The 21,430-nt window shown below is 46.6% G+C and overlaps 1 protein-coding gene across 4 annotated transcripts in view; it reads right to left on the bottom strand.

The window, feature by feature from the left end:
• Positions 1 to 3,790: 3,790 nt before the first annotated feature.
• SEC31B (SEC31 homolog B, COPII coat complex component) overlaps positions 3,791 to 21,430 on the bottom strand; it is a 36,418-nt gene continuing 18,778 nt past the window's right edge. For 2 of the 4 annotated variants that reach the window (XM_058421617.1, XM_040071011.2), the window contains exons 12-27: positions 21,164 to 21,238; positions 20,537 to 20,617; positions 19,518 to 19,626; positions 18,960 to 19,138; positions 18,175 to 18,301; positions 16,966 to 17,111; positions 16,038 to 16,211; positions 15,240 to 15,422; positions 14,333 to 14,546; positions 13,609 to 13,950; positions 12,537 to 12,575; positions 9,605 to 9,660; positions 8,207 to 8,353; positions 7,663 to 7,779; positions 6,191 to 6,262; positions 3,791 to 5,664 (exon numbers count right to left, since the gene is read on the bottom strand). In XM_058421617.1, coding sequence (XP_058277600.1) covers positions 5,485 to 5,664; positions 6,191 to 6,262; positions 7,663 to 7,779; positions 8,207 to 8,353; positions 9,605 to 9,660; positions 12,537 to 12,575; positions 13,609 to 13,950; positions 14,333 to 14,546; positions 15,240 to 15,422; positions 16,038 to 16,211; positions 16,966 to 17,111; positions 18,175 to 18,301; positions 18,960 to 19,138; positions 19,518 to 19,626; positions 20,537 to 20,617; positions 21,164 to 21,238 — 2,241 coding nt within the window. In that variant the 3' untranslated portion in view covers positions 3,791 to 5,484. The remainder of the gene's footprint in view (positions 5,665 to 6,190; positions 6,263 to 7,662; positions 7,780 to 8,206; positions 8,354 to 9,604; positions 9,661 to 12,536; positions 12,576 to 13,608; positions 13,951 to 14,332; positions 14,547 to 15,239; positions 15,423 to 16,037; positions 16,212 to 16,965; positions 17,112 to 18,174; positions 18,302 to 18,959; positions 19,139 to 19,517; positions 19,627 to 20,536; positions 20,618 to 21,163; positions 21,239 to 21,430) is intronic. The other 2 variants (XM_040071013.2, XM_040071014.2) reach the window with 1 other exon arrangement.

The raw sequence follows: 21,430 nt of genomic DNA, 5'->3' as shown, positions 1-21,430 counted from the left end.
ATTACTGCCTCAGGCCTCGTAATTTCCTCATAGTGTAGAGGAAATAGAAAAAGCATGCAACTCCTTTCTCAGCAAGCCAGCCTCCAGGAACCCCACAGCTTTGCTTCCCACCCTTTGACAGCTTTGCTAAGCTCTCCAGTGCTTTACTTTGCATTTGAAACGGCAGAAGCAAGATCGAAACTGCTGCCTGACCTGCCCATTACACAGCTGTCCAAAAAAGGGGTCCCATCACTTGGTTATTACATGCTTTCTCTGTGTCTTCCAAGCCTTCATGTCTGGTCTCCCTTTTTAGGCCAGCATTCCTATCAAAGCCCCTGAATGATGCCATAAAAATGTCCTCACACTTCTCCAATACCTTCTTCCTCCCAAATCTCTCCCAGAGAGGAGCTGCCAAGCTGAGCCTACTCCCCATGTCCTGGTGTACTTGCCAAGCACTCTTACCCTGCCAGCTAACTAACTAAATACTTCTTCCTAGTCTGAGAAAATGATGTCAGTTACTATTTAATGGTGGTGTAAATAGGAAAGTGAAGCACTTTGAAGTTTAATTTATTGCACAGTTACTGTGATGTATACATAACAGTTTTTCCTCTACCACTTATATTGTATATATTCTATAGGCTAAGCAAGCAGCAGGAAGATTTGGTTGATGCATCTCTGTTCCCTTGCTAAGGCTAGGGGAGGGAGGTAAGAAGCTGCCAGCTGCAGGACTTGGGGAAACTCACTGCACCATCACAGCAATCTTCCCCTGTGCTGCGATAATACCATCTACTTTGCTGTTTGAAGTGTCCTTTAGCCAGATAAGAAGCCAGCAGAGCTGTTACTGGCCATTTGCCCCATCTTATAGCCAATATTTGTAAACCAATAGCCAATGCAATAAATCAGTAACCAAGTGCTTGCAAAATGCTGTTGTGTCTAAGTGGCTGGGTGTTCTTTCATCCCATTTTGTGTCTGTATAAATTTAAGAGTCCTGGAGATTAAAACACTGCTTACACATCTGAGCCCAAGAAAACCTAACCAGCTCCAGCCAGCACAACCTCAGCCCCTGGCACGAGGGGAAAGGATGTGCTCTCTCCTGAGCTTGCTTGAGCTTGATGCATTCAACTGCAATGCAACTGCCAGGAGAAAACAGGGTGGGACGGGGGCAGGCAGGGCCCTCTTGCCCACTACACAGCTGATATATTAAAGACACTCGGCAGCCTGTATTTGTCTCTTCATTATCAATCAGTCCCTCGATTCTAAGACCACCTCTAGGGAGCAGGAATTCAGACCTAAGGTCTCACCAGAGCAAGAGCATTCCTGTCAAGCAAGAATGTGGCCTTTCAAAAATTGCCAGAAATCTTGGCCCGTTCTCAAGGAGAACTGAAACACTTCCATGTCACACACAAACCACCACTGTTTGCACAGAGGTTCTCACTAGAACAGTGACCCTGCCGAAGGTCTCTCTTGCATCCCCATCAGCATCTCCTACACATCCCTGTGGCCGGCCAGGCAAGGAAAGAGGAAGCAAGAGCCTCTCGACCACCAGGGAAAGCTCCAGCACGAGCCTCCCTTTTCCCTCTGGCTCTCCCCGTTCCAGTGTCAGCTGGAAAAGCTGTGAAGCCGTTTCCCTCTTGCTCCCACTCGCACTCCGTGCCCGCCCTGCTGACACTGCTGCCCCGCGGCGCAGGGGCCGTGTGGGGCACCTCGGAGTGAGCCCCACCGCCACACGCGGCTTCCGCTGGGGAAACGGCGGCACCGCAGCTGCAGAATGTGCTGACCTCAGCAGCGGGACCCCCTCCCGGCGCACGGAGCCCTCAGCGGTAAAGGCCCTGCTGCCATTGTGGGCAGGATTGGATGCTTCCATGTATTCATTTCGGTTTAATGAAGGCGCATTCCTCAGAGGAGAAATATTTACATTCAGCTTCCCAGGTGGTCACCTTCGCCCAGATGACACACAAACAGGCAGCCCCCCGCTCCCTTTTCCAATCCAAGCCTCTTTAGAGGGCTCGGGAGGAGGGGAGACAGCGGAGGGGGGCTGCTGGGGGAGCCGAATAGAGAAGGGAACAAAATGCTAATAAATCAGCCAGCCAGCCCTTTTCCCCTCCCCTCACTGGAGTCAATGGAAAGTGTCATTTCACATGCTAATCCCCCTCCGATCTCTTTACAACACCTTTTCCGAAAAGTGTTTGGGAAAAGTCCTTGTGGCCCGTTTACAGCTCCCCGCCGCTTCAGATTCCTTCTTGTCTAAGGCCGCGGCCCCGGTGTGGGTCTCTCCCTCCAGCAGGGCTCCTTACAAAAAACATCTCAACAAAGACTTTGGAGTTCATCAGCCTCCCACTGAAATTCACAGCTGCTGAACAAACTAATCCCCTCTCTTGGCCTTTCTTCCTTTCAATGGGTTCTTGGCTTCAAAGACACTTTGGGAAAGGACTTTGTGGGGACTCACACTGCTCCCTCAATAGAAGTTAGTGCAAGCATTATCTTCAGAGCAAGTGGCTTTACAAACAAATACTGCCTAACAATCTCTGCCCCTCCAGCTCCCCCAAACACACACAAGCCTAGCCTGCAGACATGATGTTATCTGCCACGGGATTAGAGCTCTGTTCTCTGTGCCCAGGGATCCTTTCCTGCTGGCCCCTTCCCCCCCAAATTCTTTGTCAACCCAAAGGGCTTCTCACCCAACAGAAAATGCTTTCTCCGGTGCCCGGGTGCTGTGGAGCCATGTGCCCGTATGGGAGGGGGCAGTGCTCACTGCCCGTACACTGAGATACTGCCGGAGAAACGATGCTATAAATGGAGGAGCACTTTCCAGCGGGATTTGAAGGGTAATATACCACACCACGGCTGCAGAGACAGGGCTTCTGCCACGAGCCTCTCCAAGACTTTCAAGGAAATCCCCTCACTTCCCCCCGTGTTTGCTTTCACTACTAAGAGCTTCGGGATGGTGCTAAGAGAGGTAAACATGAAGCAAAACAGAGCAACAGAGGGGCAGGCGGGAAGAACTCACATCAATGGCAGGATAAACAGACAGTCTCTGCACAAGTACCGGGTAGCAGTAGCTATGCATGCTGGAGAGAACCTATGTCACGTGTATCTGAGAAATATGTGGAAAATCAGTGCTTATTTCTCAGCAGTACAAGTGGCCTGAGTTAAAGAGAGCAAAGGCTGGACTGCACAGGATACTATATAAATGAATTCTGAAAGGCAGAATCTAAGAAATGCCAGGCTTGTTAAGTGATCTCAGAAAGCTGGGACTTCCCTTATAGACTCATTAAGCAAATGTGTGCCACCTGGGCTGTGTTACAACCCCATTCTGATGCTGCACGAGTTATTAACTAATGATAAGAACTGACAATTTAAGAGTATAAATTTGCACACAGGTCCAGTCCTTATCCTAGTTCAAACTGCACGGCTTCAGTGGTGTAACGTTTATTCCAATGGGAGACGATGTCATCAAGTGCTCTCTGTTTACTTACTGACATACTTCCAACTCTTGATGTCAAGTGCAAAATCTCCAACACTGCTGAGATTCCCCAAGAGAACCTGAGTCAGGGGCCCTTCTTGTGTCTGAGGCAGATGAACGGTCACAACGGACGCAGGTGATCTGGAGAAAATCAGTGCTCTGACCCTGCAGCCTTAGGGAGAGGGTAAGACCTGAGGTCTCACTACACCAGGATGGATGCTGCCCATAGCAGCAGAGCCCAAAATCTGGTTTGTCCCTCACAGTTCTCAACTGCCCCCTCAGTGGGTGGCCATGCAGACTGAGGAAGTCCCATGCAGCCAGAGGTAACAAGCCTATGAAAAAAAAGCATCACAAAACACAGCTTTTATTTCACTGTTCTGTAATTTCTCAGTGCATCAAACCGCAGCAATAGAAACAACACAGCAGCAACAAGGAGGCACTTTGACCTGGAAAGGAGAGAATGAGACGCTTCCTCTTCCTTCTCTGATTCTCCTCCCTCCTAAAGTCTCATGGTAGACGAGGTTGATTCGTGTACGTGACTGAACTGCAGGCCCACGACAGCATTTATCACTCAAGCAGCAAGCAGAACAAGTAGGGGCTGGCTGCATCCAAATCTTGGGCATAAGCCTTGCTCTCAGCTATGGATCAATGATTATGCTGCCCGGTTAGTAAGACGGATGTTGAGAGAGAAGGCAAGGAGGGAGGAAGAGAGGGATATATACACACACACACAAAGATGTACCCTAAAATGCCATCTGCCTTCCCAGACTTCTTCCTCAGAACAGATATGCTTCATTCATCTACCCCCAGAGGAACTGCCACAGTGATGACGAGCAAAATCCGTACCTTCAAGTCCTGACAGCATCACCTCCTGCAGCATATTCCTACCACCGTAGTGCCAAGGGGCCTTTGAGAACCACCTTTGCATGTATCTGTAATTGCAGGCAGTATGAATGCACCATACCTGTAGCAATGAGCTGTCTCTCCCTGCTCAAGTCTGGGCTGGTCAGGGTAGCTCAAGGGAAATCTTTACGGGACTTAAACAATCCCTGCTGCTCCTAAAGTCCCTAGGCCATCTGAAAAACCTGAAGTAAGAAGCCTTTAGATAACACCAGTGGGTAAAAGTCCAGCTGTGCTAAAATAAAAGAAGTGAAAAAGGCCAGGAGCCAGAAAGGGCAGCTTTAAGCCCCAGGACAGGATGTGACCGGCTCTGGGGAGAAGCGCACAGAGCACAACCTGCCAACATTCCTGAGTGGGAGAGTCCCCGGAACTGGAAAGCGAAATCATCCCTGGACCTGAAACATTATGGGCTTGAGCCTGTAGCTGATAGGGGAAAAGATATAAGGGAAGGTGGATAGAGGGTAAACAGGAGACTTTTTTAAAAACAAGAAAGCTGGGTGAAGAAGAAAGAGAACCAAAGCTGGCCCGGAGTAGACTAGTAGTTAGCCCCAGCTGTAGCAGGATATGGGTGCAGAAGGGTGAAAGGGCGAGACAAGGATGAAAATGGAGAAATAAGGAGCCAGGAGAGATCCTTTCTGCATCCCAACAGAGTGAGGACACACCAGCCTAGGTTCCCAAGGCAGCCCAGCTACCACTGAGGAAGTTTACTCTGCAGCAGGGAATAGAGCCTGAGGCTCTTCTGTGGTGGTGCTGCAGGTACCAGCCCTGTTTGTTTCCTGAAAAATAAAAAGCAGTGTCACCCTAGAAGGGAAGGAATTTCTTCTTTGTGCTGTGTGGGGATATAGGGAAGAAGAAGGACCTCTGTGCAACCTGGACAGCCTGAAATGGAGATCCCCGGGCTGAAAAGTGGCCTCAGACTAGTAAGAAAGAAGAGAAGAAGAACAGTCTCCAGGAGCTGCAGGCACCAGTGGGCTGTCTGGAAAGTGGATGGGGCCAGGTGTGCTGGCCTAGCACAGTTCCAGGCACTGGCACAGACCTATTTCTCCAGAGTCAGAAGGAGAATCCACAACCTGCAGCACATCAACAGGTGAGGAGGTCCACCAGCTCCTGGTGTGCACTGTTCCAACTGCTTCCCAACTACTTTACACATTCAGTTTGCCTGCTATGGTCATGAGGACTTTCAGGATGGGCATGAAACCAGACACCTCACTGAAACTGCTGCTGCTGACAACTTGGGTGTGAACCAGGAGACCTTGTGGATAGTTCTTAGCCTCAATGCATCGGGCAATTTCATGGAGACCCATGAGGATGGTTGGAGAGAGCTGTGGAGAGGGAGAAGAAATGACTCAGCACGTTCAGCAATATAGCACAGGTCTCCCTCCCTCCACACCCTTCCTTACTATTCTCCACTTCATCTTCACCTATACAGACAAGCACTGGCAAGAAGGATAGCTGCTTCTTCCCTTGCTTTCCCAGACTTAAAACTGCCAGTTGGCATCAGCAACTGGCATCACCAGCTTTGGAGTTTTCTAAGCTAGTTACACTGTTCACACTTAACCACTCCCAATTGCCCCTTCCCATCTGGGATCTATGCCAGTATACTTCCCAAAAGGTAAGAGCACCTTGCAAATACCTCCTCAGCTTTTCCTTACACTATGTCTGGGCCAAAGTTAAGAAAGAAAATACAAGGCTGGCTGGATTCATGGTCATTACAAGGTTTGGCACACCCCTTGTCTTCCAAGAGAGTATGAGCTGGTTACACTGGTACGCATACCAAGACCCACAACCCAGTGCCAAGGTGGGCTCGGGGGCCCAGCTGGACCACAAGGAATGGTGGCATCTACTTACCGCCTGCTCACGGAGCTTCTCATACAAACACTCCAGCCGCTGCAACGCATCCTCCAGCTTCCTTCGCGTTTTCTGAAGCAAAACAGGTATTGCTTGTCTGCCAGAGCTTCAAGGCTACCTCTCCAGAGCCAAAGTGCTCCCACTCAGTCCCTCCCTTCTGTCTTTCCACAGCACCTTCAGCTGCACCTCAGCCTCTGACAGCCAGGGTCTGTGATACAAGCCAGCCATGCCCTCACTCTGCACATATACATACATGTACATATATATACATTCTCTCCCCAACACAGAAAGATGGATGGCTCCTTTTCCCATCTCCCAGCCTAGGCATTCCTCCCTTCTGCCGGTACTTGCAGATTACAGACAGCAGTCACTCTCAATGCTTCCAAAGTGTGAGAAACATCCACTAGCTGACCCATGGGGTGTTCAGATGGCCTCACCCTGACAGACCCAAGAAAGAGCTTCTTCCTGATCTCCTTAGAGAAAAGGGGGAATATCCTTCCCACTCTAGGTAACCACCAAGGATAGTAACTGAGTACTGAAGCTCTAATGAGACTGACCTCATTAACCCCATCTTGAATAATCCACTCACAGGTAACTTATTCCATGAACACAAATGCCTGGCTCTGGGCATGGCTGGAACAGGCCTAGAAGCCACAGGAGTTCAGGTGCCTTGCACTGCTGTACAGAGCCAGCTATTCAACCACCATCTGAGTCAAGTGCTTAAGCCCAAACGAACAGGCCTTTTTGTCCATAGAGGGAACCTTTAGATTACCCCCCAGAAATTGCTATGCTGCACTCTCAGAAAGCACAGAGCAAACACAATGAAGATGCAGCTCTAATTGCCTGACTCTGGGACAGCAGTCTGGGCTCAGGGTTCATCCTAACACCTGTCAAGCACAGGTACTCTGGAAGGCTTGGTGGTGGCCCCAAGCCCTAGGAAGACCTAGCAACCTAACACAATGTGCAAGCACTGCTTTTCTGCTTCCAGACAGTCTGGCCTGCCACATTCACCCAATGTGACATGTACCAATAGCCTTTCAGAAACCAGGTGGAGAAATTACAGTTACTTGGACACAAAGATTGTTTGGCTTTCTCTTCTACCTGGGATATCTCAGCCCTTCCCTCTAAGCTCTAAAGATAGCTAATAATACCAGATCTGCAGGAACTATCTGCAGATTAAGCCAGTGAAATTGAATTAGCTAAGTAAATTCTTCTACTTTCCTTAAAAGAAAGAGCCAGGAGGACAGAATCATTGCTCCAAGAAGGCAATGAGAAGCAGCAGATAAAAGTTAGAGAATGCATCTCAGTTACCAAAGAGGAACAAGCCTGCAGCCTAAAGGAAGGAGGCAAATGGAGATTAACTCAGTTACAGGGACAGGACTTTTCCTCTCTTTACCCAACCAAAAGAAGGAAGCACCAATCAAACATCTCTAGGGGTAAAAAAGTCAAAGATCAGAGAAGGGAAGACTTACTGGATCAGTGGCAACAGCCGAGCAGCGTTGCACCAACCCTTCGAATGTAGTCTTCAAAGCCTGGTGCTCAGGGGGCAGCTCCTTCTTCTCAATGCTTTCCCCAGGTAGCTGGTGATACTGACAGAAAAAAAAAAAAAAGCATCTGAATGAATGCAACAGAAGCATGAAAGGCTGGAGCAGATATATTCCCCTCTTCAAACTAGAGAACAGAGAGATTTTTCACCCCTTCACAAACCCAGAGAATATCTGGAAGCACAGAGTTAGATTATCATCTTCAGACTGTGATATAGCTCCAGGCCTCCATGGATTCTCCACTCCCAGCAGGCTGACAGCCTGCCTGGTCTCTCTGCCTCTCCCACCCATACCCAGGTGTCATTTTTCCAACCTGCCAACTCCTCTAATGCTCAGGCAGAGATGCCTTGTAAGGGCTAGGGAGCAGCATAAGCCCTCTGCAGCTGCCAAGTAGTAAGAACCTCAAAAGCTGAGTTGTTTTTCTACTTGACAAGACGCTGGTGCCTGGGGAATGCCCCACTTTCCCTGGTACCTGTAGGCTGCCTTCCTTGGGTGCTCCTGGGGGTGACTGGCCAGATTCTTGCAACCTGGACAGCTGAGGATGCATCCCTTGGGGTTCAGCAGGCAGGCCCATTACTGGAGCGGTGATGGGGGCCAGAGGAGTAAATTTCTCAGGCAACTGTCAGCAAAGAAAGGAAAGAAAAAAAAAAAAAACCAATCAAGAAAACCAAGTCCAAGGAAGAAGGGTTGGTTGCTTCTCCACAGAAAAATTCAACATCCTTTCTAACTTGAAGAGTCTCCAGTTCTCAAGATAATGAAAGAACACATCCCTAGTCTTTCAGCCCCCGGACTCAGAGAATGGGGCCCTTCCTCCTCCATCCTAGATGAACAGTCAGAGCGACAGCAAGAAAACCCCTCTGGAATTGTTCAATCAAACAGATCCGTTACCCCTGAGAGCACTGGTCCTCAGAAAGCCGCTCGGTCTCTGCAACGGCACGAGTCCTGAATGTAGAGATTAGCAGCAGTAAAGTGTCCAACTGAGCAAGTATTGGGGAAAATCCCACGACATGGGGGGAGATTCCTCTTGCAAACACTTCATCATGCCCCTGCTAAGCCAGAGAGTCATGACAGATTCTCTCCAACAGGGCTAGATCAAAAGGAGATGGCTTTAACAAGAGGCTAATCCTGTTGTAGTGAGCACAGCCTGAAGCAGGTTCCCAGCTATGCTGCCAGAAAAAAGGGCGAGAAGTCTGTTCCAAGCTAAAGAAGAAGAGTGGGGGGTGGGAAAGATGCCAAAGAAGCTTCTTGTCACACCTGCCAGCAGGCAGCAGTGATAGAAATGGGGTTATTGAGAGCATTTGTTGCAAAAGAGCTCAGCTCACAGGCCCTCTAGTGCAATCACGACAAGGTAGAGAGCTGCAGGACTAACACAGCAGGCAGCTCACAGCTACACCTGTCCCAGCTTCTCTCAGCACAAGTGCCTTATCATTTGGTATCAGCATCTGAGAAAAATCACTGTTGGTCCCACTGTGCTGAGGGAAAACGCTGCCCCTAGCTGTCAGGTGTGAAAAGAATGTGACCTCCTCAGCCACTATCAAAAAAACGGTGTAGGCAAGGGCATAAGATTAAATCCATATTTTTAACAACAAATTACTGTAGGCAGCCTGGGAAGTACTGACAGAGGATGCAACATTAGAACTGATAATCATGTTACAAAACAGCCACCCTGCAGAACAGCATGTGACTTTGGATGGCAAAAAGTCAAGGTTACTTACACCCCAGGCCTAGCCATGCATGCAGCACAGACATAAACAGAGGAACAGGGATAGAGACCTGCAGAGTTTGACAGTAAGCATTTATAGGAATGTAACTGTTACATGGAACTCCCTGGCTAAAAGACAACCAACACATATTGTAGCTGAAAGCTTACCTTTTTCTTTTGAAGGCCTCCTCTTCCAGTAGAGGGATCACTCCAAGATTCCTGAGCTGCCAGAACAGAGGACAAGACACAAACCTCAGACTGTGAGAAGCTGGCTGCAGAAACAATTCATGGTTGCTCGCACAGTTTAGAACTTCTGTCAGGAGAAGGCCCTTTGGCTTTGATTCCCTTCTCATTGTACCTTTGGATTGTTTCAGCTGAGGAATTTCAAACCCAGCTCACAGGCCCATGAGATGCTCTTGCTTCCCCTTCCCTTTCTTAATTCCATTCTTAGTATGCAAGCATGTGCACGGCCTTCGTGAGGTGATGTCTGATCAGACTGAACTGGCACACACCCACTCCCACGAAGAAAACTTTAATTTTTTAACTACCTGAAGCTTTCTGGATGCGTATAAGCTACAGAAGTCAGCCTCAGAATCAGGCCTGAACCTTGGTGGGGACCTGCGTAAGTGTGCACCTCACATTTCAGGAAGTTCTTGGGGTTCCCCAGAGAATCTGCGAAGAATCTGTACCCTGGCACTGGTTGCACAGCCAGAGCTATGCTACAGGTGCAAACGTTTCTCATCAGCACCCACAGAAATGCTCATGGTGACAATCCAAAGCAATACAGACTATTCTGATAAAGACAGAAAGATTTAGGGGTGGGTTCCCTTCCAAAATCATGTTCAGAACCAAAGGTTTGTAAAATTTGCTGACTGCCGAATAGAAGGGAATAGATTTAACCAGTAAATGCTTTGGGAGCAGAGGGGTATCTCAGCAGATGCTTCTGTGGTACTCTAACCTCACTCCAGGTAATTTAAAATCCATCACACAACATGACATCAAAACACTTGTGTCCACTCTTCATTCTGCAAAGGTCAAATTGCAACTACCTTGTCTGCTGCTGTCCCGTAAAGGTACTTGCATCTTTAGACAAAACCCCAGTATTAATAACCTCAAGCCCATGAGACAGGAATAATCTGTGAGAAAACAGAATAAATCTAAGGGGGCAATATCAGAATTGCTGGAGCTCTGAGCCACACTTAATGAGCTACTGATCCTGAACTGAGCTTTAAAAATCACAGGGGAAAGATGCAAAAGGTGCTTCATTACTTTAATTACCTTTATTATTAAAATTCTGGCAGCCTCTTTTTGCCCTCCCTTTTCCCATGATTTCAAGACTCACTCTCTGATGAGTTTGGATCAGAAGTTTAATTAAGTTGGCACCTATTTCTAGCTTGGGGATTCTGTGCCCTAGAACTCTGCTGGCCCCCATTGAGTCTGTGGCCTAGCAGTCCTTGGCAATATTCCACCCCGGTGGCACTCTGTATCCTCACTGGAAACAGCTATTTAAATTATACTCTTTAAGCCAGGCACTTAATCATCAGACATGAGAGACAACAGCCCCTGGTGCATTTTGCTGCAGTGAAATGCTATCCTCCCTATGCTACTTGTGAAATTGGATTTCTCACCATCCCTGAAAGGAGTGCCCCATGGCAGCAATCTCCAGCCATGCCTGTCCTAGAAAAACAAGACCATCAGAGGCTGGAATCAGGGATTATCCTGTCCAGAAAGAAGATGAACCAACATGTTGCTGTCCTTCACCCTATCCCTGACACTCTTAGGAACCTGGGATTTCTACAAGTGGAGGTGTCTGTTCATTGTGTTAGTAATAATGTTCATGAGCTGTAGATACTATGATCAGGAATTTCCAAAGCAAGCAATTTTGGCCAGTCAGATCAAGTGATTTTACAGTCCTTTTTCTGTAGGGAAAAGGGACTGTAAAATCACTTGATGCTTTTTCCCAGGTTAAGAAAAATACACATCAAAACCAGAACAATAATAGCAGGCAAGAAAGCACTCCCAAGGAAGCCAGTTGGCACTGCTGAACCAATCATGCCATACATTGCCATTAAAACTGGGGACAAATACTGCCAAGGAGAAGAGAATTTCTCAGTAGTGAACTCCTGAAGGGCATCTTCAGCCTAAGGAAGTGTTTGAAATCCTTGCCATGGAATCATCTTCCCCTAACAGGGAGAAACTGAGGTATTTCGTTTCTCTGCTGAAGGGACAACTCCCTCTCTGGAGTCCCACTCCTCACAGCCAGACTGCTTGGGGGTGTAAGTGTCTATAAGTACTTGGATTTCCTAAATCAAGCTGTGAGATTTGTGCCTGGTAGATGGTCCTGCCAAAAAGTGGCAATCGCTGCAGTGACAGACCACAAAGACATTGAGCCTTACCCCACTGACAATGTAGATTAGAAAATTACTACTGTCCAACACCAGTGAATCCCAAGGAGAGAAATCGATACAAGGTATCAGTCAGAAAACCCTTGGGTCCAAATTTTCCCCAAGAGTTGAACTAAGATGCAAAGCCAAAAGGGATTTCCAGTACCCCTTGGAAAAGACCCCCAAATTCTGCTTGGGAAGCTCTACTCCACCACTGCTTCAGCTGGGACTTCACCTCTTCCAAACCACAGGGGCAAAGCACAAGCAAAACCATGCGCTAGGCTGGGAGAGTAACAGGGAGAGATGAGTTACAACCACTGGCCTGTTCCTTACCTACAGAACCAAGACAGGAAAACTGTCTGCTTCCCTGTCCTGCTGGCCCAGCAACTGCCTGAAAAGACAGAGACTGAAAATGGTCTAATACCTCCAGAACTGGAGGAAAACAGAGAAGGAAGAAGCGGGAGACCCTACTTTCTGTACCCAGACTCATGAGTAAAAGCACAATACTTTTATTTCACTTCCAGTATCCCCAGCTGTCACTTACTAGTCCTCAGGACAGGTATGTTCCCTACCCCACCTGTACAGCTCCCCAGGCATGCAAGGAAACCACACACAACAGTGAGCATGCACGCATGCACGCACATCAAAACATGCATTTCACTGGAAGCAGCAATATTGCCTGCCCCACAGGTCTGGAGGTTTCTCTGGGTTACTACCTGCATGATCCGTGTGAGGATCTAGCCAAGGGAAGAAACCTGTAAATCAAGGCAGGGTGGAAAAGGCATGAACACCAACAGTTCTCATTCAGAGTAATTTCATTGGACTACTATGCCAAAAAGCTTTTCAGGAAGGAATTTGTCCAGCTGTAGCTTAGAGCCTTTGGTGTGTAGTCCCCAAAGACTTCACACAGTGGGTTTGCTATCCTTGGGTTAAACACAGGTCAGCAAAGGATTTCAGGTAAAGGCAAACACAGCCTCAGTTCCTTCACTCTCAGCAAATGTGTGACTTGGAGAAGAATCTGCTCAAAAGCTACAGATTGTCAGCCTTGTTATTAGAGATCTCCACAGCCTGGCTAAACCTGTCCCTTGAGACAGCAAACAGAGAATTAACAACCACCAGCTATTCTGGGAAATAGAAGGAATGCCCATCCATGGGGAACCAGGTCCAACAACACTCTTTCTATTCATCATGCTAACAAGGACTTCACACGATGGACTGGATTCAAACTGTAGACCCAGAGGGGTGTAAAACACTGCAGTGATGAATCCAGAAGTGATTCCTAGACAAGCCCTTTATGACAACAGGAAGAAAAGGGGAGCACTAGAGCACAGCAGACAGAGGAATTTAATCCTGAAGCTAAGTAAGGGGTATCTCGTGGACAGGGAAGCTCTCCCACCATTTCAAATACACTTCTCATGTAAGTCGCATAAGCAAGGATGAGATGAGCAAACCTTCCACCAGGCATTCCATGGGAACCACCACCCTTTCCATCAGAGCTGATGCTTTTGGAGTAGATGACTATTCAGAGTGCACTGAGGACTTGAAGAGGCATCACCTTGCAACCACAGCCTGGGATACACAACAACTGAGCAGGCTGAATGAAACTGTCACCATTGTTGTGTTTCAGCACCACAGCAAGACTCAGCACTCTGTGCCTGTAAGGTTTGCCTCAGCACCATATCCAGCTTTATGGAGACAGACCAGACCTCAGAAGATCCACATCCATTACGTACTGAAAACCCTGCCTGGGCTTGTCCTGGACACACAGGTCACACAAGCAGTACTTACCTGTGGGAGGAGGAGGAATGGCTGCTGGCAGTGGTTTAGTAGATGGAGCTCCAGGACCTCCCTGAGGATAACCCATGTTCATGGGGCAGTTGAAAGGTGCTGAAGAGAAGTCTAGAGGAGACTGGTTTGCCACTGGGAGAGGACAAGCTGCAGGAAGCTGAGATGATGGGACTGAGGCTGGAGTGAAGAGGGCAGGTCTGGGTGGTGGAACACCAGGAGACGTCATAGGTGCTTGCACTCCAACAGGTATGGACTGTCCTGGCAGAGAGGGCTGGCTGGAGAAGGGAGCAGGACCAACAGGTCTGACTCCCACTGGTCCAAATGGCTGAGACTGTGACACAGCTACAGACAACAGAGAGTGTATCAGCATGACTTGTTTCATGTGCCAACTACTCGTGACACTATCCTTCTTGGTAGTATGCCTTCGCTTCTTCAAGCCATACCCTTTAATGTCTGTGTCCCCCCTAGCCCAGGCTACATCAGTCAAAATGCCACCAAGCCAGCTGTGGCTTTTCCACCCCTATATATGCTTAGTATCAGCACACATGCAGCAACAGTTATGAGAACTAGATATGTCAGAAGCACTAAGAAGCCTCTTAGACAGCTGACTTGTTCTTTGTCAGTACAATAGGCCTGTGAGAAAACTAACTAGAGCAGCCACCCACATTGAAGGCTTTAGTTTTAGAAAACCTAGAAATGGACACAACTATCAGACAATGCTTACCTGGCCCTGAGACAGTTGCTGGATTCAAGCCCAAGTTGTACTGTGGATATGGGTGCCCTCTGGAATAGAGACTCGCTTGTGGACCCGTGCTGGCCTGGGGAGGGGCAACGTGGTGAGGTGTCACAGACATTGCTGGCACTGGCTGAGGTGTGAAGAGGGAAGGCACTGAAGGCTGAGATGGTGCTGAAGGGGCAAATGACGACTGATAGTTGGGCTGCAATTAAAAAACAAAAAACTTGCAAGTGGCTGACAGAGTCATATGCATACACATACTAGCAGATGCAATTTCGATTCCTGTCACTTCTAAGGCAACAGAAGCTGCTGCTGCTGTTGGTGCCCTGGATGCACTCGATCAAAGGCCTTTCCCACCACAAAAGTTGCTCAACAAGATGAGCACCACACTCTTCAGAGTATTCTCCAGCTCTCAAAAGGCTTAGTCCCCAGGAGCAAGTTCCCATATAATGACTTCCTGAAAGCACAACCAGAGGAAATAACAAAGGAACAAAAATGGAATAATATAGGTTGGAAGCAAAACTTTGCTAACAATCTTCTTGTGCAAGAACTGAGATGACACCATACTACACTAATTTTACTAAGATATCAGGATAAGATGAAAATAGGAAAATGACCACAGCCTTTTTCACCCTAAGATTTGAGATCTCAGTGGATCACTACACTTGTAACATTCTCCTCCAGGGACTGCATGCAGGACAGGGATTTGTGAAAAGATGCCGGACAGCTTATTTTGGATTGTCACAGAGCTTGCATATGCTCCAGTGAAGGACATCACTGAGGAGTTCCTCAGTGTCTGCAGTTTATGTCATCTCATATTACTTCATATGCCTTCCACAACCCAGTAGCCTTCCTCCCTCTTCCCAAGTCATGAACACCTGAGTTTAGGGCCTACCTTCTCTGGATGTCTGGAACCTGCTTTGTGGGCTGCTCCTTCAAGGGTGGAACTACCCTTGGCTGCCGTGGGTTTAATGACCCCTACATTGACATGAGCGTAGGGAAAAGGGGGCGGCTGCTGATCACCCACATTCTCTCCTTGAGCGTGAAAGAGCCGGTCTCGGAGCTGTTCAATCAGGAGCTGAAACAAACTGTGCCTTAGAAGAAGCACTTTGAGAGCCCCAGATGGAAAATGCTGGAGAGGCATTTAAAGCAGACCCTCACCTAAAGCATTATGAATCAAACTACAAACCATGTCCCCAACAGCCACCAGAAAAAAACTCAGCAAATGGTAAATGACAGTCTGGGACATCACCTGCCATACTGCCAGGCAGATGAAATCTCACTGATCTTCCCCCAGTCCTTACAGAATTCTCTCCTCAACCCTTACCCACATTTAGGCACTAGATGGATTTATTTCAAACTGCTAGATGACATCCCCATTCCCTTCCTCTACCAGCTTGTTTTAAGAAGAGGCAGCTTCCCTGGAGAGCTGCTTCCCAATGTTGTTCTCCATCAACCATTTTACAGTTCTATAGCTCTTTTCCTTGAATCAAAGGCACTACAAAGAACATGGAAATGAAGGCAAAACCCATATCCTGGAACACCTTTCACCCTACCCCTCTATTCTCAAGTTAGCATAATTAAGGTGAAACTTCAAGTCCTGATGCATGTCAAAACCCCAGCTCTCTCTTATACAAAGTACCATTTTCCCCCCTCTACCACTCTTTCCCACAACAGCTTGCTGCTCACTCACCTCTTTAGAGCTGCTGGGTAGGTAATTCATTGCGGCTGCCAAGCATCCTTGTGATGCCAGGAGATTGGCATACTGGGTGATTCGTTCTGCCAAGACAGGGCCTGGTGCTGGTGCTGCTGTGCCTTGGAGCATCTCAATGGACCTGCTCAGCACCATCACCTTCTCTATAAGATCCTGAATAATCCAGGGGGAAGGAAGAAATAAAACTACTCAGAATCTGACTAGCTTTACTGGTCCTTCTCATGCTGAGACAATACCAGATGGCTCTTCCCACTTTCAGCTGACATCAGGGCCAATGTTGACAGAAGCTACTCCCCTCTGCACCAAATACTGTCACTGAAGACCATTTCCTCAGGTGCACTTGGAGAAAAACAGAAATCAGGAAGCAAACCCTGACATTGCTACTTTAATAGTAAGAGGAAAAAAAAAAAATCAGAAGCCACAAGATTGTTCTGATCAACTGTGGTCATTTTACTAGGAAGCTACTATTGTTACAAGCGATCAACTTGGAAGATGAAGGCTTAAAACCATACCAAGAGAAATTCACTAGAAGAAACTATTACTGCTGGCAAAAGGACCAGAAGGTTTTTAGTTACTCAAAACCCCAACTCCTAGAAATGAAAGTAGTGTTTACAGCTGTAGAATGATACATGCTGGTATCTGGCAGCCAGGAGGAGGCAGGTAGGCTGTAACTCCTGTCCATGGCTGGATTTACATGCAATGTAAATACACAAACCCTGAATGATTAAGAGTACAAGCCTCTTTTCAAAGCAGGCCCATAATCCAGTGTAGAAGGAGATACCTGGGTGAGTACCAACAGGTCTCCACGGTCTGCTGAAAGCCAGATAACCTGACAGGAAAACGTGAACAGTTCAGGGCTACCAGACCGGCCTAAAGAGGACTCAAACCAACATCATAGTGCCTGTACCTGTAAGGCAAGTGGTGAGGAAGTCTCATGGTTTTTTACCCAGCATTCCACCAGCCTCTCCACATTGCCTGATGAGATATAGCAGAGGCAGGCGTCATTGGACAGGGCTGCATCTCCCTCTGACTCCAGGCGGGCACCCAGCATGTCTAGAGAGGAAGAGATGAAGCCAGCATTTAACACACTTCCCTTTGGAAGAGCTCATTAACCCCAATGCTTTGAATCTGCACCTAATTAGAATCATTGAATCATTTCAATAAGGAAAGAACATTGAGATCAAGTCTAACTATAAACCTAGCACTGCCAAGTCCCACTGAACCAAGATTTTAAGTGCCACATATTCTTGTTTTTTAAATAACTCCAGGCATGGTGGCTCCACCACTTCCCGGGGCAGCCTGTTCCAATGCTTGACAACCCGTTGAGTGTAGGTGGTTTTCCTAATGCCCAATTTAAACTTCCCCTGGTGCAACTGGAGGCTATTTCTTCTTTTCCTATCACTTGCTATTTTGGAGAAGTACAACCTCCTTTTGGGGAGTAAGGTCACTCCAAACCATCTTTTCTCCATGCCAAACAACCTCAGCTCCCTCAGCTGCTCCTCATAAGATCTGGGATCTAGACCCTTCAGTAGCTGCATTGTGTAACTGTTGGATAGCAGAGAAATGGGAAGGAAACACAAAGCCAACCTGGTTGAAAAAAAAATCCTTTTTCTATCTTCTGCCAGTTTTTGTATGTCTGCCCACATAAAAGAAAGAAATAACAGAAAAGTTCAGTGAAAAATCTAACAAGGTTTTTGTTTGGGGGGTTTTTTTAATTTGCAAAAGAGGTGTGGGAATCTCCAGGAAATTGTAGGGTGCTAAAACCTGTTTTAGATGGAATGAAGCCCACTGGACCTTTTACTGTAAACAAAATACATTTCTCTACAGAACAAAAATCAACCTCTTCATGTCTCAGCCTAGGGATAACATCTATCCTAGTTTTTTTCCATTCTACTTCCAGAGGTCACAGGAAATATCCACTTATACAACTTTACACCATGATTCTCAGCTACAGTATACACCTATTATTCTTCTAACTCAACAGTCCACACTTATTTAAGTTCCAGGTAGGTGTAATAAGTAAGAAGTGCTTTCTTTGATTAACTCTACCACTTCTTTCAGAAAGCAGTCCAGAGGTACCCCCTACATGGGAATCAAAACATAGTACACTGCTTACCACAGAGCTGAGCGTAGTCTTCGTGCTTTGAGTATGTTAACAAGATGGCTAGTGCCTCCTTCCAGCTCTGTAGATCACACATGCAAACAATATCTTGCCAGTTCTGCTGCACAATGGAGGAAAGCAGCTGTAAGGGAAGCAGAAGGCCCGTCAGGCACTGAAGACAAAGAGAAGCTGACAGTCTAGTCAACAGTTCACTTTCAAACATGCTTTCCACCATGCAGCGACTTCCTCACTGTACATTAAGATCCAACAATCTCAGCATCCCTATGTTAACAGTACTTGGAACCTGATGCCTCTAAGGAAAGTAAAAAGGCCCAACAAAGCGCTTAAAAGAATATGGAAACAGCCACAGCAGACAAGACTAAAGTTCTAACGCATATCTTGTTTCAGAGTAGCTGTTATCAATGACTGGGAGCACAGTGTTAAGACACCCCAATCTCTTTTACACTTTCCCATTTGTAAATTAATAAGCTAGGAACTTCCTTGCTGAGCTGTAAAGGGGCAGTATGCACCACCGGTTACAAGCATGAGAAGCCAAGACAGAAACCATTAAAGAAAAGAGAAGGAATAGAGAACACAGACATACTATGTAAATAACATAAGATTGTCATAAAATACCAAGACATTAGAGCAAATGTCACGTCAATAGGAGGTGCACAGATTCTGCTGACATTCCACTTCCTTCACTGAAGAAAAAGCAATTCCACTTATATTCAGAGAAACATTTGGCAAGACAGTGCACATCTTTCCCTGCTCAATGCATACACAAAACCATCGCTTACCACAGAGAGATTTGTTTTCTGCTTGGCAAAATAGCGCTTCTGGGTTTCCTTTAGGAGCTTATCCCCACCAGCTATAGCTAAGATGATGGCATCAGCAAAGCGCTCTGCTCGCATGCACAGCTCCACTGCACCCTCAAAATTCCCCAACAAAAGGGCTTGGCTGATGAGTCCATCTGTATCTACAGAGGTGAGAAGCAGAGTCAAGCCAAAGAGTCATCACTCAGATTCACTAATGATGCTTGTTTTGAAGAGCAGGCAGTAAAAAGCAGTAACAGCTAAAAGCCCAGCTAAAAGAAAATTTGGAAACTCAAAAAACCCCACTGACTTGACTCTAAGTCTTCCATCATCTAGAAGATTCTTCTATATTTTTAATGGGTCTCTTATCTGGGAAAAGTATTTCTATGCTTAATGAGATATACTGCATGACACTTGAAGGGGTCATATGTTTTAAAAGTATTGGTTTTCTGGAGTAGATTTTTCCTGGTCTCTCTTAATTTTCTGGTTTTCCCTCCTCTCCCCTTTTCCTAAGAGGGCAGAAACACTCTTTATGTAACATACCTTGTGTGACAGGAATCTCCAATGTGCTCATATTTTGTGGGATGAGGTTATCAAAAAATGCTGAAGAGGAAGAAACAGCAGCTACATCATCGCTGGAATTCATCAAAAGCTGTGCAAAAAGTGCAAGAGCTTATTTAATCCACTGCACACACATATCCTATCCAAAACAGTTTACTGGATTACAGGGTGGTATGAAGCTCTTCCCCATTTGGTTGTGCATGCTCATATAAATCTAATTTCAATTTGGAAACTCCTGTCACTGCGCAATCAATCTGCACAGTTTCAGAGGGAAGCAACAAGAGCAGTGCTGCAACTGACAAAGCTTAGGAGATTGATGGTGCAAGACATTCAATGCCAAAAGCACTGCTGGGCAGCATTTGTCAACTCAACTGTCAGCCCTTGAGCAAGCTGAATTGTTTTGGATGGAACAGAGACAAGTAAAATCTGTAAATAACAGGTTGGATCACAGCCATGCGTGGTGCTTTACTGAAATGCAGGACACAATTGCTACTCCTAGAATATCTCAGCTAGTGTTTGAAGCTTGTGAAACATGATTACTAATCAGAGGATTTAAGTTTTAGATACCTCAGAGGAGAAAAATTTACAGTAAACCAGGCCTTGGAAGGCATCTGAAGATGGACATTCCAAAATCATGTGCAAATACATTTCAGAGGATAGAGGTGAAAAAGAAAGAAATACCACAGCAGAAGCTTCACATCGGAAATCCAGAACAGTAGCCCCAAGCTGGGGTGAGGCTAATTCTGCCACTGAAGAAATCAACACAGGTGAAGCAAACCTTCTTGCAGGAATAACAGCCAGGAGTCCTTCATTGTTCACTGATTAGTTTTAAAGCCAGAAGGGAAAGTTATTATCATTTAGTCTAACCCTGTGAGGGTCTGACAGGCCTGTGAACTGCCCTCTGCAATGCCAGCATTGAGCCCAACAAGTTGTGGTAAGAATTAGTCTTTCCAGTTTATTTTGCCCTCCTCTCCCAAGCTGGCAAGATGTACAGGACATACCTGATCTGGTGCAGCATTTGTATCACCTGCCTCAGGAAGGGGCTGTTTATCTGGGATCCCATTACTCAAACATGAGGCAATCTAGAAAAGGAACAGACATAGAGTAAAACAAAGTAAGCACCTGGACAGCAAAACTACCAGGAGACTGGCAAGTTCCAGGCACAACTCCCCCAACTCCTTCACCAGTTTGAAAACTTCCACCTCACCCTGCTCCTGACTGGCTGCCTATCAGTGACTATTTATCCTTTCCAGAGCATTATCCGTCAGTACTATGCCAGACTGTCTCCACCTGTCACCCTCTTCCCAGTTGAAAAACCCCCTGAGATTCAGAGAGCTGAATGCTAAAAGAAGCTCTCACAAATGCACTGTTGGTTAAACACTTCCCAGTACACCAACAACTGAAAGCAAGATAACTGGGCTCAAGACCCCTTTGGCTTGATTCACTACAGCTACAGTTACACCCTTTGCTTTTTAGTGGGGTATACTCCACGAGAGTTCCAGCTGAAATTTCACAGTTTGGTCTTTTGTGTGCTATAAGATCACTTGCTCAATTCCAGTAGGACTCTACAATTCTCCTGCAGCAGCTTCAGTCTGTAAAGGTTTCTATCTATTGGAAATACCCCTTACCTTTTTTTGCAGATCCTCTTTACTGTAGCCCAGCAGCTTGAGAAGTTTAGTCCTGGACTCCTGCTCCAAATTCACCTGAGTCCCAATGGATATCAAAAAGACAAAAAACATCTAAAATCATAGACATCTACACAGTGACAATAGTTAGCTGCTTCTGGTAGCAGCAAAGTTTAGAGCTCAGTTTATAGATAAATAATTCAACTATGAAAAGTCGACCTAGTAACTTGTGTAAAGATGTATGGAACTGAAGTTATAATCGTGATAAAA

This window comes from Hirundo rustica, chromosome 8, assembly GCF_015227805.2.
Source record: "Hirundo rustica isolate bHirRus1 chromosome 8, bHirRus1.pri.v3, whole genome shotgun sequence".
Lineage (NCBI taxonomy): Eukaryota > Metazoa > Chordata > Aves > Passeriformes > Hirundinidae > Hirundo > Hirundo rustica.
Note: the sequence above shows the minus strand (reverse complement) of the source record. Positions and strands in the feature narration are given on the sequence as shown.